Genomic DNA, 16,518 nt, shown 5'->3' with positions numbered 1-16,518 from the left:
GTTTTGATTGGGCCATCTGTGTATTTAAGGCAATGAGGTCTGCTGCCTCATTGCCGGTTATAGCTTCTGTATCCAGTCTGCTGACCTGCTCTGTGTCTTGTTCATGCCTGTTGGACTTTCTGCTGATTACCCGTGTATGACCCTTTGCCTGGAATTGGACTTTGCTTGTGTATCTCGTGACACTGACCTCTGGCTTGAATACCGACCTCCCTGTCTGCTCGTGACCCCTGACCTCAGCTTGTTTATTCGTACTGCTATCTGCTGCCGGCCCTTGACCTCTGCTTGGACTCCACTCCGCTTGCCTGGGTTCTCCCCAGCCGGTACACACTTTGCGACCCTCTGTCAGTCTGCAGCCCACCACCAGGGGCTCCAGTGAACACCTGACTGGCAGAGTAGACTCCGGGTTGTGTCGTGCCAGCTGGAGGGGTTCCTAACACAAATAACCTTACCAAGAATTAATAAACAAGTTAATGGAATAAATCAACTCTGCCCCTTCCCAAAATCATTGAAACTCCCAGAGATGTTAAAGACCAACCACATGGTCCATGGAAATTGGGGTCATTGATTTGGTAGGAATGGGAAGCAGGAAACGAACCGAGGGTCTTAATTAGAAATAAAGTTTGCAACTGTCTCTAAAGCTCTTAAAGTAATTTATGTCCCCAAGAGAATCTGCCAGGTACATTTATTTTTGGTTCATATTAAAAGATAATGGTGCAGGAGGTGCTATCTATCAGACAGCATCTTCCTGTGTTAAAAACCTAGGAAGAAAGCTCTTGAACTATGTGGGTTAAAACATAAAACAGACACAGAAGAATTTGTGCTGGGATTGATTTCAGAGATATATGCTTAAAAGATAATGTTTGTGTTTATTATAATGTAATATGTGACCAGGTGGACCCATTTGTAAACACTAATGGCTAATTGACTTGGTCTTCATCTTCTGCCTCTCCTATTCCCTTAGAGAATGCCACTTCACCAGTATTCAGTTGCCCTCAGGTTTGATGCACCATGTTATAAGTGTTTATAGACAGTTACTAACCAGTCAGTCAAATAGCAAGAAAATGCATGGTCAAACAGGCAGGGTTAAAAAGAGAAAAGGTAATACTAGTCAAATTTAGCAGGACAAAATCATAGTCAAGGTAAACAAAGCAAGGTCAAAAGGCAGGTGTCAGGGGTTCTGGAATCTAAATCAGTACTGTTCTTGGATTCATAGGTTCAACCATGAACCAACCTTTCCTCTGGAACTTTACCCTCAGTTCAGTAGGCCTGGGTCATGCTGGATCGAGAGCATGCTAAGTATAGCAAGAAGCAGGTGTGGATTCCAAGGGGAGGATGACCATGGAACCAGCTGTCCATCACTAGACAATGCCAGGACATCAGAGAGATGCCCTGGCAAGTGAGAACAAGTGATGTTCATGAACAGAAAACTGGACAGAAATAATGAAGAGCTGATATACTGGCACAAGACACAATAATATGGCGACACACCTATGTCAATGGTCAGCTTAAATAGTGTTTCTTAGGCCGACAATTGAAATGTGTGCACCTGTTTAGTCATGCAGACTAAGGTTGACATGCGCATGCGCCCAAGGACTGCGATCACAGTCAGGCATGCCACCTACATGACAGAGTCACTTGAAAAACGCACAACAGACTACGAGGTGCACCAGGCATTACAGGTGAAGAGTCTAAGTAGGCAGCAGGGTAATCATATTAAAGCATACACAACCATACAGTGTCAAACTGGAGTATAAAGGGCTCACCATGGAAACCAATGGTAGGGGCCCACTTGACACTGATGGAGTGTGGTCAGCCTGTGGAGGGGACGTGAGTATAAAATTACTGTGGAACGTGGATACATGTTTCCACCACATTAATTCTATATACAGCATATACAAATCAGGAAAAATATAAATTGTAGCAGAAATGTCTGATTTGTGATAACCTTTGACTCACATGGTCCAGCATACTTTAACAACTACTAATGAGGCATTCTGGGACATGTAGTTCCATTACAGCTGGTTTCTACCAGGCATCCACAGCCCACAGTAGTTCTGTATACAACAGGACATTGAGGGGCCACTCGCACATGGCAGTCACAGTACCCATTCACCCAATCCCCTCACAATGCACCCCACCCTCCTCTCTCATAAAAATGAATGGCTTCCTACACCACCATGTTCTTCACTAGAAGTTTTATTACAATGTGCACACACCATGGGCCTCATGTAAAGTAAGACCTACATCTGTTTTAGTTGCTTAAAATACAGATTTCCTTACTAAGCGTGCATGGGTTGAATTTGGCATATGTCTAATGTATGCATGATGTAAGCTTGGCACATATGCAACTAAACATATGCTTTTAAATAGGCTTTTATAACGTGCGTCTTTTTACTGCACATGTTCTAAGAACATACAGGTTTAACTGTACGTGAGCCCCTATGAGTGGTGCACTCTCCAGTCTCCAGCTCTTCTCCAAATTGGCAGCTGACAGGAGTGTGTTTTGGGTATACCGTGGGCTCTGCTATCACAGTAGAGGACAGGCTGTAGGGATCCCACCGGCAGAGGGGCACAGCTGTCATTTCCCTACTAGAAATGCAGTTCCTTAGAGGTTCAGTTGGGTTCTTTTGTGACTTCCTGGCTAAGTCACCAATGCATTCATTATGGAACTTTGGTAGGCCAGCCACTCCTGAGAAGATTCACCAAGTTTTCTTCATTTAGAGATAATAGCTCTCACTGTGGTTCACTAGAGTCCAAGCACCCTTTCCAAACTGTCAACTGATGTATTTGAATAACTTATACATACAGTGCTACTTGTTAAGACCCTTTTATCCAACTTCACATTGTTGGAAAGGTTCTATTATTGTGATGTTTAGATTCAACAGAGCTGGCAGTAATCAAGCCTGATTGTGTCTAGCCTAATTGAACCCAATTATCAATTCAATTTTGTTCATTGGTTGAATGAATAACTAAGCGGCAATTGCTATTTCACACAGGGCCAGTTTCTGTTGGATAACTTTTCAGTAACTGGAATGACCATTTTAAAATTGTATTTTGTATTTACTCAGGTTGTCTTTGTCTTATATTCAATTTTGTTTGAAAATATGAAACAATTAAGTGTAACAAATATGTAAAAATATAAGCAATCGGGAAAAGGCAATAATCTTTTTCACACCACTGTAAATATTGTTGTCCCTGTGATGTGTTGTGTGTATCTAAGAATACATATGTATAGTAGAATCTGTGTGTAAGTGGCTGAAAGAAAATTATATATTTTGTGTATATGATTATAAGTCAACCATCAAGGATATCTGCTATAGTGCCTCTGAATCATAGATAGTGGTACACACATCTGAATTAACATGAAGACTTCCTTTGTGAGTGGGTAGTAAATATTAAATGGTAAGGTTTTGCCTTGCTACTAGATACCTTATTTCAGCTACAGATACTACAGTTGCCAAAAAGGTGGTGGATGGCTTGTCTGGTAACAGGAACCAATATCTTGCTTTCAGTATATGAAAAAGTTATTCTTCACTGTTCATACTTAAAGTTTTTCTTTTACTGGAAAAAAAATATTCCATTGGTGATCAAGAACTTCTGGCTATAAAACCTGCATTGGAGGAATGGAGCCATCGTTTTAAAGGAATACTTCATCCCAGCACCATCTTTCTAGGTCATAATATAATCTATCAGCACAGCAGTTGAGCCCTTGACAAGCCCAATGGGCGCAATTCTTTTCTCAGTTTGACTTCATCCTCATACTACCACCTCTTACTACTACCCGCAGAGTATGATGATGCCCTAGAGCAAAAATATAGTCAGGAGCCCTCTCATATAATTATAACTTCTACATCTACCTTCTTCCCAAAGAAAAACATGTCATCGTTGGCCATTGACTTGTCTTCTTTATTGTGTGTGTAAGATTTCCAAAACATTTTAATTGATTAATCACCAGAAATTATGAGTGCCCTGATTTAAAGAAGGATGTGAATGATTTGTTTAAGATTGTATGTGTTCAAAATAAACTTCCATGTCAGTCTCTCACTGGTCTGCTTCTTCTGCTACTCATTCCAATATTTCACACCCAAAGGATCCCTTATGCTTTTCAGTCCATATTTTGAAAATATCCCACTTTGTCCATCTTAAGGGGTTGACTACTGCAACTTTTCATCAAAGAAATATTCCATCCATGCCACTTCATTGTATCAGACCATGGAGAACAATGTGTTTCTGAATTTTGGAGGGTTTACTGCAAGGCACTAGATTTTTATTTTGAGTACAATCATCAGCCTAATGTAAAGCATGAATCAGGTCCTCGAATAGTTTCTCAGGGCATATATCACTGCTCACCAAGGCCATTGGGTGGTTTTGCTTCCTTGGACAGAGTTTACATATAATCATCATATACATGATTATTATGTGGGCCTCTTCAATGCATGCATGGGGTTGGTGCATGTGCAGTGAAGCCCCAATTTAGACCAGTGTATGTGCAGAAGAGCAGAGCATGATCCTCATCTGAGTATGTGCTGATCTTGTGCATACGTGGCTTTACTGTGAATGCACCGGAACCATGCATGCTCTGAAGTGGCCCCTGCTGTGCACTTCTGACTTTGTGGTAAAACTAAACATAAGTGTACCAACTATAATTAAACCTAGTGAAATTATGTACATTACCAATACTAAAGTTTACATATATCTATAGTCTATACCAAATGCCCTAATCAGGCTAATGATATTGTAGAATTGCAAGTGGTGACATTAACGAGAGTAACTTAAATCTCTGGCGCTAATATAACATGTATAAAGCTAGTATATATCATAAAAAATCGGTGTCAGATGCAGCAATTCAAAAAAGAGACAGTGTTGGGTCTCCGTATATACAGAACAAGACAACTATATGAATTGCGCAGAATTGCAGATTATAAATTTAATAAATTTCTAGCCAATAACATGTATTCATAAAACCATAGAGCTGTAGAAATGAGTATTATTGCTCACATATATATAACAAGCATTTATTAATAAAGCAGAATAAACACCACATATAGCAAATATAGATCACAATGTGGTGTATACGGACAATACATATGAATATATCAATAGGTAAATTGACGTGTATGATACATTCAGAAATAATAAGTCAACATTGGAAACATCACATATGACTAATTAAAAGATGATTAAAAAGTTGTAGGCATATATATGCACTTGTTCTCATTTAGTGAGAGTCATGAGCACGAATATTTCTCCTTTGCAAGCCAAATACATGAGATGTCTTCCTCCGCTATTCCGGACAATTAGCCAATATTGCAATATTATGGCCGGTTGTAAATTGAGAAAAAAAGTAGTATATCTTTGTAATAAATTTCTGGTATTTAAATTGTAACTCCGCTGAGATGTAGAAAAGAGATTGATTCTTTTAGTTGGTGTTACAGTCAGGTGAAACAGATTTATCACAAATTAGTTGTACCTTCAAGCTGGAATAATAGGAATATTGAAAACCCAGTTAGTAATATTTTGGTTATATCTTCCTACCGCCACAGCGGCTATGGAATAGAAAACACCACCAATTGTATCTGAGAATAATTCATTTGACCTCTTTACCAGCGCTGTACTTCTATCCCGAACAAAGGGTAAGTGAAGGTTTTACCTTTTCATCGCCGGGTCGGCTCAATCAGCATGTATATAAGATATTTTTCTTCGGTGTGCACCTCCAGGGAATCCGGATCAATATTAAAGGGAAGTTTCACTGAAAAACCGAGTGTCTCCGTAATTAGTAAGTTCAAAAGCAGTGAGGCAGCATAAGACAAGCGACGTGTTTCGTCTGGAAACAGACTTTCTCAAGCTTGAGAAATTATTCCTATTATTCCAGCTTGAAGGTACAACTAATTTGTGATAAATCTGTTTCACCTGACTGTAACACCAACTAAAAGAATCAATCTCTTTTCTACATCTCAGCGGAGTTACAATTTAAATACCAGAAATTTATTACAAAGATATACTACTTTTTTTTCTCAATTTACAACCGGCCATAATATTGCAATATTGGCAAATTGTCTGGAATAGCGGAGGAAGACATCTCATATATTTGGCTTGCAAATGAGAAATATTCGTGCTCATGACTCTCACTAAATGAGAACAAGTGCATATATATGCCTACAACTTTTTAATCATCTTTTAATTAGTCATATGTGATGTTTCCAATATTGACTTATTATTTCTGAATGTATCATACACGTCAATTTACCTATTGATATATTCATATGTATTGTCTGTATACACCACATTGTGATCTATATTTGCTATATGTGGTGTTTATTCTGCTTTATTAATAAATGCTTGTTATATATATATATGTGAGCAATAATACTCATTTCTACAGCTCTATGGTTTTATGAATACATGTTATTGGCTAGAAATTTATTAAATTTATAATCTGCAATTCTGCGCAAATCATATGGTTGTCTTGTTCTACATTAATGAGAGTGCTGAAGTATCGGAGAGCTTGAATGTCCATTTTTTTCTTACTTCTTGTTGTGAACATAGAGAAGTTAAAGTTATTTATAAGGGTTAACCCATCACATAATTGTGGGTAATAAGGCCTAAATCATAACTGCAGTGCGAATATGGTATATCAAATAAATCCTTTGCTAAATTGAGCTACTAAAGTGTAAAATGCGAAGTCAGAAGGACTGTTGTATGTTTATTTGGTGGCTCTACACATCTCAGTATTAGAAGATAGCAGATTCACATGCAGCAGCTTCAAAGGCCCCTGCGGTGAGCTATAGCCTGACAGAAGTTAGTTTTTTGGACACCTAAATAGACTTTGTGGAGCTGTTCACAGCTTGACATCCTTGCAGACAAAGGCAGCATTTGAAGGCTGCCTATACAGGTATATAGAAATATGAATTTCGAGGAAAATGTCATATTTTGGGAAATCTGTGTGCCACTCCATACTGAGGAGCAGAAATCACACTAGGGTTGAGAATGACAGGTACTAGCGGTATCAGAGATCAGCTATAATCACATGTCACATTGTCATAATTCCATCATGTCTGGTACTAAATGTGTGGGAGAATATAACCAGTTTATTGAAGGGGAAGTTATGTCTCTGGAATGTATCTGTAAGAGTTACCAAAGGCCAAACTTTTGGAATATTTGTAAGCAAACTATAGTGACACCCCGGGGACATCCCTGCCCCCCTTTTAAGCATTAACACTGCCCCTGTGAAGGCCGTCCCATTTAATTTTGCTTAAAAAACCTGTGTTGGGAAGGGTCAAATGGTCAGTCTTTTGGGAAAATCAATCCTCACTGATAAGCTGTCCATCTTCCAAGCCAATTTCTCATGGCGCAGATTATGCAACTCATGAAAGTTATACTCTGAACTCGATCCCATTTATTTTAAACTTTTTTGCTTGTGTATGTTATGTCAATTGTTTATTAATTGTTTTTTTATATCTAAATGCCCTGTACCTTTGTATATTAAATCTATAAATTTAATAAGTGGCGTCCTTGATACTCTAACGAATCCATTAGCCTGTTAAGAAATATATAGCTCAACCAAATTAACCCTTTGATTGCAGGTGTGTGATTTGTTAATACATTTGACTAACAAGCCTAGTGTGTGCTTGCATTTACATTTGTGTAACAGTCTGGAGGTGTGACGAGTTAACACTTTGATTGCTGTTGTGGGCTTTGCTAACCTGTGGGTAGCCAGAAGTCTTGTGTGCCAGTGTGGGACAGTATATCGGGGTCCTATTTCATGTATTCAATAGCTGGTGGCCAACCTGAAGTGGGTGGGGGTGTGAGAGCACTGTTGTGGGGCGATTCAGCAGGTCTATAACCTGTGTGATAGGTAGAGAGAGACTGAATGCTGGAATCGTGTGTAACCTCATACAGTAAACACCCAAAGTCACGGAAGTTGGAAGCGTGTTCGTGACAATTCCAATGACAGAAGAATTAACTGTTGATCAGGTTACAGTATTACCCAAATGACAACATTAATTATAAAGGGGGGGGGCACAAAAGGCTGTAGAGAAAAGGTACAAAATGCAGGAGCCTACAGCACTGGACTACTTGAATGAATCACTCATATTGGGCTCCATTTAGAGCACAGCAAATCTGGTCCATTTTTTTTCTTGTTTTTCAGTAAAAACAGATACTGTGCTGCAACTCTAAATGAAGGTATTCTGGTTTACATTTGTGCTACATTTGCACAAGCAAGTCTGCTCAAATCTAGTTTTCAGTGTCACTGGCCCGAATATGTAGATATGGCATATTATCCCTACATATACTGGAGCTCCATGTTTAATATTTCACCTGACAGAAAGAAGTTAGGAAATCCTAGTCATAAGAAAATATTTCCCTATTACAAGATATTATATTGTCTATTTAGTTAGACCTTGGTTCTTAAATGCTTAATACTGACAGCAACCCTATAAAGTCAGAGTATTAAATAATAATTGTTATCTATGGTAAATACATTCTCAGGACATGGGATCAAGGCAACCTTTCCTTAGAAGACTGTTACACAATGACAAATTAAATATTGCAACTATCCTTTTTAATCAAACAAAGCATGAAAGATAGCAAAAGTCCAGAAGAATTTACTAATAAAATAATCCACCTGTATGTTCACATCATGCCTCCGTCAGCTCAGTCAGGAATTGATTTGACTCGCTGTAATCAGATACACGAATAGGGCTGTGTGCATGTTGATGTGAGGGGGGGCAGAGAGGACTCAGCTGTACCGTTTCTGCTATTTAGCACTATATGCTGAGACTGAGATACACAAAGCTTTCAACTCATCATAGGGAGATTGCCAGCCACATCGACATGAGCATGACAGAGCTGGAGGTAAGGATCTGCTGTACCAACTTTCTGCCCTTTATTATCATTTTAAATCATGCTCTATTTTTCTATGTCTGTGGTCTAGATGAATTATTTTATACAGACTTGCTTTCTCTGTGAGCAATGAATGGAGACAGAGTCTCACAATCGAGAGCACTAGTATCAATCACATGTACCGATTTTATGAGATTTACAGAATCCATTTATCGTGTCAATAACTACAGATGTTAGGATGGTCCCATGATGTATGATGGAATATATGTTTTGAAAGAACAATAGTTATATCCGTATAGGTAGATAGATAGATATAGTGTATGTATCTCGTCATTGTATACCCTGATAATATACTCTATAAATTAGTGTTATTCCTATTGCTTGCATTGTTATTGATGATTATTGTTGGAATGAATGGCTGTCACTGTTACTGATTTTCTAGTTGTATTATTAATATAGTTATTTGTCTGTACAACTATGATCACAGTTAAACTGACAATTTTCAAAATAGCAAATGTCATTGTCCCTAAAGTGTTCTGTTGTCAGTGTCATTGATGACCGCTGCATTTTTTTGGCTCCTTTATCTGGTTTTATACAGTTTTAGCACCATGTGCTGAGTTTTTTGGGATACATGCAGCTTTCAACTTATTACAGAGAGACAACCCTGACTTGTCCTAGCAGCTATCCTGCCAGAGTGGCCCCGACATGATGGATTCCAGCGGTGCTTAAATATGCATCGCTGCGATTTGTAGCGATGCATATTTAGTTGCACTGCATATATTAATGCATAGACCCCTATGTGAGCAATGAGTGGCTACAGAGTCTCACAATCAAAAGCATTATTATCATTCACAGGTTCAGGTTTTATGACATTTACAGAACCCTGATTTTTAATGCCAATAATTGGAGATGTCAGGATGGCTTGTAATGTATGATGTGAGATATAATTTGAAAGAAGAATAGTTATACCCACTATGTTGTATTAGCATCTCTGTGTACTTTGCTCTACTGAGTAGAAACTGAATGTACTGTACAGTTGTAGATAAAACAGTATGTATGGATAAATATTAATATATAATCAGTATATATATCTTTCTGTCTGTGTGTATGTATGCGTATTCCCATTGTGTACCCTGATTATATAATCTTTAACTCCTGTATATGAATATAGTCAGGTTATACAATGGAGATATATAATTATACAGCGTGTGTGCATATCTCTATTTTCTCCACTGTATATAAACGCGATAAATCTTTATTATTAGTTATTATTGATTTCACAGTTTCTAGATATTATTGTAAACACTGCTGTCACTGTTAGTGATTTTCTAGTTGCATTATTAATGTATTCATATGTTTGTGCAACTATGATCACTGGTAAACTGCTCAAAAATTACAGAGTAGCAGATGCCATTGTCCCTAAAGTGTTCTGTCATCGCTGATAATGAACTTCTTATGTATGCAATGAGTTGACTGCTTTATTTTGTCCTGGTAGATTTGTATATTTTATGTGACTAACTTAAAAACAGCAATAATGTAATTGCCAACTTCTAAATTGCTCCAACTGCCTTGTTATTCATGCGTCTACAGAAAAAAAGACAAGGCAATGCAAAGAGTTTTTTCAATATTTGAATATCTGCTATGTTGCGATGTGTATGTTCTATGTTTGTTTTGTACTATTTAATTCATTTGGGAAAGAAAATATTGCTGAAATGTATTAATTGGTGATTAATTACAGGAGCTGTAAAAATTAAAATGCAGTATTGAACATTTACTGTGAGGTCTTGACAGACAATAAGGTAACAGTGATATCTTGCATGATACTTTTTATAGTTTAAAATAAATGCAAATTCATGTCTGAAAGGATAACTCCATTTAAAACAAAATAATGACAGTTTTTAGGTGTGTTATAATGAGATAAAATAAAAATAATAGTTAATTACAACACCTTTTGTAAGGTGGAATTTATTGTGACATTTTGAATATGTTGTGGTATACCTCCCTACCTATACCAGGGGGTAAATGTATCAAGCTGAGGGCTTTCCAGCGGGTTTGAAAAGTGGAGTTGTTGCCAATAGCAACCAATCAGATTCTAGCTAACATTTTGTAGAATGTACTAAATAAATGATAGCTAGAATCTGATTGGTTTTTCAATCTCACCGGAAAACTCTCAGCTTGATACATTTACCCCTAGGTGTTTTAACTAAATGTGGAGATAATTCCTGTCTCTGAACTGCTACTGTAATTGCCTACGGAATCCTCATAAGAAAAGTACCAAGGTCTGGCCATATGTTTTAAGAATTGTATGAGGGGATGAGCTACCCTGGTTCACTATGCTTTTTGAGGTCCTGGACAAGCCAGCCACTCCCTGGCTTCCAGAGTGGCTGAGAGGGCCTTCAATACTATAACACACACCAGACTCAGGACTGGAGGAGCGGCAGTCCAACACCACCATGTCCTCCCTGGGTCACTAGTGACCTCGAATGGACCACCAACTGAGGTGATCTTTAGCACTGCCACTCCCCAGATTCGAGACTGGAGGAGCAGTGGCTTAAGCCTGTTGGAGCCCCCTGGATCGCTGCAGTGGCCCCCACTAGACCACTGGCTAAGTGAAAAATGAAACAATTTCCCTGATCTTTTGGGTTTGGGAAAGGCTGAACAGAGCCACAAATAGTCTTAATCATGCACTGGTAGGTTAATGTAATTGACTGGGTCTGTATTTATCCAACATGTTTTCAATCAGAGAACTCTTCATAGCATGGCATGTTAGGTATATAAATAGGTAATTTGCCAACCATGTACAGCTTTTATATCCAGTCTGTTCTTATCCACCACCAGAGTGGCAGTAAGGAATAACTACCCAACTACCAGCTAATAGTAGGTGGAAGTGAATTAAAAAGTTTCTTAACTCATTTAACCGTGTGCTAATGAAGTGTCACAGAAAGTTACCATGCTAGATGAGATGTAATCATTTTCCTAAAATGCTACTTTTATTTGCACCACCCAGTTGCTAAAGTATTAATTAAGTAATTCGGTACGTAATAATGAATTTCTATTTTAAACTAGTGATTGTAGAGCATAGGCCCTCCTTCTTGCATTATTCTACTCTATATAAAAGGTGACGCTAGCAAATTTCCCATTTAAGAAAAGAGACTAATGGAGAGGGAAAGACGGAGAATTACCCTTAAAATAATAGGACATGAGTTAATAAAATGGTGGTGTGTTAGTGCAGCTCTCAATTGTTGACGCACTGAAAGATAGATGAATGAAGACTCAGATGTAGTGTTTATACACTCTACGATCGATAGTCCTCCATTCATTACTATGTATTAGTTCTTTGAAATTTCACGCTGTCCTTAAAAGTTGACCTTTCTAATCGCTTGTATGAGAATACACTGAGGGTGAAATCACACATCTATAAAATGTTAGTATTTGTTGCCTTTAATCTCTGCCTATGCTTCTCCATTATAATCTTCATTGAGCCGTTGAATGCTCAGGTTATTGGATCAGACAATCTACATATATTATTATAACGTGAAAGACAGAGATGAAATGTTACATTTCTGTAGCATCTGAGAGTTTGCAGCCCTTTGTGACATCACAGAAGTGGCTTTTTCAATATTAGCAATTAATATTGTTTAATTGACTAAAAAAATATATATTCCGAGTTGAACATATATGACCTAAAGTTATGATTGCTGGGAGAAGTTTTTATATGGACAGCAATATCCTGTCTATTGAAAGACTGAAATAGCTGATAACAGAGGCCAAAAGCTTAGCTATATTGGAAATGGAAATTGAATGTCAGACATCTCACATCCATTTAAGGTGTGAGGACTTTTGTGTATATAACAGCTAATGGTTATTAGTAATCAGGGCCGGGAATTTGGGGCCTGGTACAGACACTTTTGGGGCCCCCCTTCACACATAGTAGGAGAAGGGATGCACGGTGGCGCCGTCTAAAGGGGCATAGCCTTATAGTGATGGGGCAGTGGCCAACATGGGCTGTGGCTGCCCCTCTTTACACATGACATTATGGGGGGGGGGAATTCAATTAGCCGAAACGTCCATGAGACACTTCGCGGCAGAGCTTTTGTAAAAAAAATTGTACCGTAATTGAAGGCAATGTGTGCGGTGCGTTGTCTGCGCGCCACACTGCTGCCAATTTATTCCCCCCCCACTATGTATTAAATTGGTGTTGCTGTCACCTACCTGTTATTGCAGCTTTCACATCCTGGTACTCGATGCTTGTATGGATCCTGGAATGTTGGGACCTGTTGAGAAAATGTACATCAAATATGGAAAATAATTAGTGAACACAGTACACAACACAGATCACGCAGTATATGATTATATAACAAGCAAAATATGTGTGATAAAAATAATCCTAGATATCTATATGTTTGGAAATGGTCAGATAATGAAACACTATTGTAGCTGTATAAGAGAAATGGCTGCCTCTAGGGGCTCTGCAACTCCATACAAAGATAAATACACAATAAAAATTAAGAGGCACTCAAAAACCCTTAAACATAAATTCAATAATGATAACAAAAAGTTACATAAAATTTAAAACTCCAAACTAATTTATTCCGAAAGTAACACTATGGGGGAGATTCAATTGCCAGCGATGTGGCACGTGGACATTGCACTGTGCACACTGCCGGCAATTACAGTAGGAATCTACCCTGCAAAGTCTCTCGTGGATGTTTCTGTGACAACTAATATATATATATAAATGGTTTTTGAGTGCCTCTAATTTTTAGCATGCAGTATATAATACATACATTATAATGATATATTACATTTAACACGCCACCCGCACAACCACATCACACCACACCCACAACCACATTAAAACTCCCCCAGACACATCATACCTCCCGACACATCATAACCCCCCAAATCTTAAGCCCCTGACACATCATGCTCCTCCCCCAGGCACATCATACCCCTCCCCCAGACCCATCATAGTCCCCCCCCCCAGCCCAGCATACTTACCAAAGCTGAGCTGGCAGAGCTGAAGTTCCTCCTCCTTGTTCTGCTGGCTGCTGGGACAGTGTGTGATGTCACACACTGTCCGGGGACTGGGAGCTGCTGACAGCTGTCAGCTCGCTCCCTCCCCTTTAACCCCCCACCCCCATAAAAAAAAACACAGGTAGGTGCGCGCGCCACCCACTGGGGAAATTTATACAGTATATACATTATTTTAAATCACTTTTTTTTTAAAAAAAATTCACTGACTTGTTTAAGCCTGTGCAGCGCCCAAGCCTCCCAGGCAGGCCGGGCCCAATAATTTGTACCCGCCGCACCCCACTCTCTGCGCCCCTGATAGCAGTTATATAAGGCAACTTGCTGGATAAAAGCTTTGAATGTAAAATTGGCTGGCATGTTGAGGACTCAGGAGACAAGTAGCGATGATCTGCAGAGCGTTTACCATAAGGATAGTGGAGTAGACACAGAGGCTGTAATGAACTGCGAACCAATATGCTGGAGACTCAGGAGACAAGTAGAGACCAGGAGCCAGGGTACAGGACCTCTGAACAGGAGGAGAGACCTGAAGATCTGGCAACTTACACAGATAAGAGGTGTGTTTAAATAGGGAACTCAGGCATCGGATTGGCTGGAAAGAATGAATTTTGAGAAATGCTGATTAGCATAAGCACAGTTAACCTGACAAGACGGCGTCCCTCCAGGATAGTCGCGGCGTCCGTCTCGGAGAAGTGCAGCCGCCAGGAATAAGGTGAGTAACAGCAGGGAGCCCGTCGATCAGCGGGTCTGATGTGTGACAGTAGTTATGAATATGTATGTTTGTGTGTAATAATTATAAATATATATTTTTATCCTTTTAGACTCTGGGCACTTGAAACTTAATTACTAGTGGGTTCTGCATGCTCCAGTCCAAATCTATATCCTAGCCTATCATGACAGATGGATGACTGTTGTGATCACATCTCTTCAGCTAGAGAAACGTGCTCCATAGGCAGATGGGTGCCTGCCCGAAGATTGGTGCACTTCTGAGGAAAATCCCCTCTTGTTGTGTCACCACTACAGTACATATCTTTTTTGCAACATGTAAGTGATTCAGTGTTGCAATGTAGGCAGTACCCATTTCTAACCACTTAATTAATGATACAATCTTTTAGCAAATGACTACTATAATTCAAATGCTTTTTTTGGACTCCCATTGTGTTCTGAACACTTTTCTAATTAGAAGATCAGCTTTATTAAGATATTGAACCATTGGCTGCTTATATTAATAGATAACGTTATTTAAAATATTTGCTTAATTTTTAATTATGTGGCTGAAACTGTGAGAATCCACATGCATGTTAATGTACATTGAAGATCTAAACTTTTATAAATTAAATTTTGCTTACAAAGCAAAATAACAGTAATTAAGAAACCTGTTACCATCCATGATGCAGCCACTGCGCTTCTAAGCTGAGTGATCTGGGAAATAAATAGTTAAAAGCTATATCTAAGCTTACAAAATCTCAATCCTTATATAAAAGAAGGTTATACCAACCATAGGATTATAGCCCAGTATATATAATCATATCAATAGGAGTCAGGGTGATAATTTACTCCCTTTTATAATCTCTTAATAATTTTTTTATACCTGGGGTGCAACCTATAACTTAAATATATATTTAAAAGGGAAAGGAAAGAACAGGAGTTTTTTGCTAGGTGCACTGAGAATCCTCAATTGGTATTTATAATCACATGTGAGGTCATAGATTATGTTTTGGTTCATAAACCTTTGTATGAGTTAACAATTTATTCATAATTCACCATTGATTTATCGGGCTGTGTCTGCTTAAATGATTCAACAAGGATTTAGAATTAGCTAGGTCAAACATTCATCAATTGTATTGATTTGCTTTTCTCTAGTAACCATAACCACAGCTTCATTAAGTTTTTTCTAAATAATAGGGCTTCATTTAATGGCATACTGAAATAATTATATTTATTTGATGGCATTTATAATGTTTAATGAAAATAAGAAAAAAACATACTTTTCCATAACTTTTCCCAATTTTATTTAGCTACTCCAAAATGTAGTCAGTTATATATACTGGGTGCAAGGTTTGATGGAATTATAATGCCCAGAGGTATACATTTTAGTTTTAGTAGTTTTCATAGTTATGTCATAACTGTCATTGTGCAAAAATCCTTGGTAAAGAGAAGTGGGTGAAAAAAATCAGTGTGATGAAGCTTTTTGTCTAGCTTTGCGACATAAGATCAGAATACTAGGGAAAAGAATGTATATGGGTAGAGAACTGTTTGATGAATAAAAGACAAATGTTATTTATAAATTAAACCTATTCGGACAAAAGTTATTAGTGGTTACAACAGGAATCCGTATTGGGCTCTGTCCTTTTGAATCTTTATAATAATGAATTTGTAGATGGCATAGAATGGTTATTGGAAGGGAGCAACTCACAGCAAGAAGATTATTTTCCCTGTGAGGCTAAATTCTCAACTATAACACTAAGGATTTTGCTGTGCTTTCCTCTGAATCAACAGTTAGAATTTATGACAGTTTGAACTTGATGAACCTGTGTCCTAGTTATTTAACAGTGTGTTATGCATGCTACATCCAACAGCGCATTTTGGTGACAGTATCCCAGAAAATGGGCGGCATCATTTCAGAAGACTGCAGTCTAGTGT

General features: G+C 38.3%; 1 protein-coding gene and 1 long non-coding RNA gene across 3 annotated transcripts in view; one reads left to right on the top strand and one right to left on the bottom strand.

The window, feature by feature from the left end:
• Nucleotides 1-16,518, bottom strand: part of LOC142143642 (uncharacterized) — a 150,744-nt gene that overhangs the window by 68,683 nt on the left and 65,543 nt on the right. For both annotated transcript variants that reach the window (XR_012689560.1, XR_012689559.1), the window contains exon 2: nt 13,057-13,118. This is a non-coding gene — a long non-coding RNA (uncharacterized LOC142143642). The remainder of the gene's footprint in view (nt 1-13,056; nt 13,119-16,518) is intronic.
• The window catches only part of LOC142143638 (melanopsin-B-like), a 99,007-nt gene continuing 91,277 nt past the window's right edge, over nt 8,789-16,518 (top strand). The window contains exon 1 of the mRNA XM_075201633.1: nt 8,789-8,856. Within this exon, the coding sequence (XP_075057734.1) occupies nt 8,836-8,856 (21 nt within the window). The 5' untranslated portion in view covers nt 8,789-8,835. The remainder of the gene's footprint in view (nt 8,857-16,518) is intronic.

The sequence above is a fragment of the Mixophyes fleayi genome, chromosome 1 (genome assembly GCF_038048845.1).
Source record: "Mixophyes fleayi isolate aMixFle1 chromosome 1, aMixFle1.hap1, whole genome shotgun sequence".
NCBI lineage: Eukaryota > Metazoa > Chordata > Amphibia > Anura > Limnodynastidae > Mixophyes > Mixophyes fleayi.
This window is presented reverse-complemented; position numbering and strand designations above follow the sequence as displayed.